The sequence below is a fragment of the Triticum aestivum genome, chromosome 3B, assembly GCF_018294505.1.
Source record: "Triticum aestivum cultivar Chinese Spring chromosome 3B, IWGSC CS RefSeq v2.1, whole genome shotgun sequence".
NCBI classification, from domain to species: Eukaryota; Viridiplantae; Streptophyta; class Magnoliopsida; order Poales; family Poaceae; genus Triticum; species Triticum aestivum.
The window spans coordinates 843,097,011-843,098,245 of record NC_057801.1 but is presented as its reverse complement, the minus strand read 5'-3'; the positions used below and the strand labels follow the sequence as shown (position 1 = coordinate 843,098,245).

Below are 1,235 nucleotides of genomic sequence, written 5' to 3'. Positions count from 1 at the left end.
TTGCTTCTACTTTGCTTGTTTGCGCGAAGGCTTAAGAATCCTTTTCGCTAGGTCCAAATTCGTCAAAGCGAAAGATCTGATCCAATGGAAATCCTGCATATTGAGCGCAGCTGATATGTGGCTAGTAGGCTACAATATGCGTTATAAACCACGAGTCCTTTTCACGAATGTAGCACCTGAAGCTCATTCAGCTGGTCTATTAACAACCCAGGCACCTTGCAAGTTGATAGTAAACGTGGGCCAGAAGCTGGTCTATAACACAAACGCATTTATATAGGTTAAACCACGGGAGATTTTATTTAGGGGTTTACATGCATGGCATGGCACCTGCTCTGCTCATGCAGGCAGGTGCGTACATACATACAAAGACCCTCGATCAGGTAGCGTTACATGGTAAGTAGATGGATGGATCGATCAAAGATATGATGCACGCGGTGCATGCATGACCGATGATGGATCTAGCAACTGCAGCAGGAGCAGCCGCAGCTGGTGCCGCACTTGCACTGGGTGCAGCCGCAGCCGCCATTCTCCGCCGCCATCTCCATGCCGCCGGAGCTCCTGCACGTACCCCATCCATACCAAGATCAACATACAGTCATATTCTGTCTATTACGATCGAGTGCATGATGATGTATGAGCTGAGGAGAAGAGAAGGGACGTACGCCTTGTGGGTGGCGGTGGCGGAGACGAGGAGGGTGGCGCCGGCGGCCTCGGCCTCCGGGTACATGTTGCAGCCGCCGCAGCCGTTGCCGCACTTGCAGGCGCTGCCGCAGCCGCAGTTTCCTCCGCAGCAAGACATCGTCGAGGTTGCTTGGGATTGGATGGAAGCTTTGATTGGTGTTGGCTAGGAGCTTCTTCTGTGCTTCTTGCTTGCTGGCTTGAGTAACAATGGCAGGCAGCGAGGGCTATTTATAGGCGAGTGAGCATCAAGGAAGGAGGAGAAAGAGAAGATGAAGAAGGAAATGCGAGATGCTGCACCTTTGGCAAAGGATGGACGGGAGCAACCGCGTGGGGAAGAGGAATAAGGATAGGGCCGCCTCCTCCCATGATTTGATTCCCTTTGTGTCTACTAGCTTCTTTCTTACAACAAAGGAACCATGAAAGGAACTAAAGCCAGCATTTTGTGGGTATATCGAATTATTGGTGTACTTACTAAATCCCATTTTCAAAATATAAGCTCTACTTTTTTTCTTCAAATGTTTCTATGTTTGACCAAGTTTATAAAAACCTAAATT

At 49.2% G+C, this 1,235-nt stretch overlaps 1 protein-coding gene across 1 annotated transcript; it reads right to left on the bottom strand.

Annotated features, from left to right (window-relative positions):
• Nucleotides 1-274: 274 nt before the first annotated feature.
• On the bottom strand, nucleotides 275-912 carry LOC123067034 (metallothionein-like protein 2C). Its single transcript, XM_044489994.1, has 2 exons — nucleotides 663-912; nucleotides 275-558 (listed from the first exon to the last, which is right to left on the bottom strand). The coding sequence occupies exons 1-2, from the start codon at nucleotides 797-799 to the stop codon at nucleotides 459-461; spliced, it is 237 nt and encodes a 78-aa protein (XP_044345929.1). The 5' UTR covers nucleotides 800-912; the 3' UTR covers nucleotides 275-458.
• Nucleotides 913-1,235: the final 323 nt, after the last annotated feature.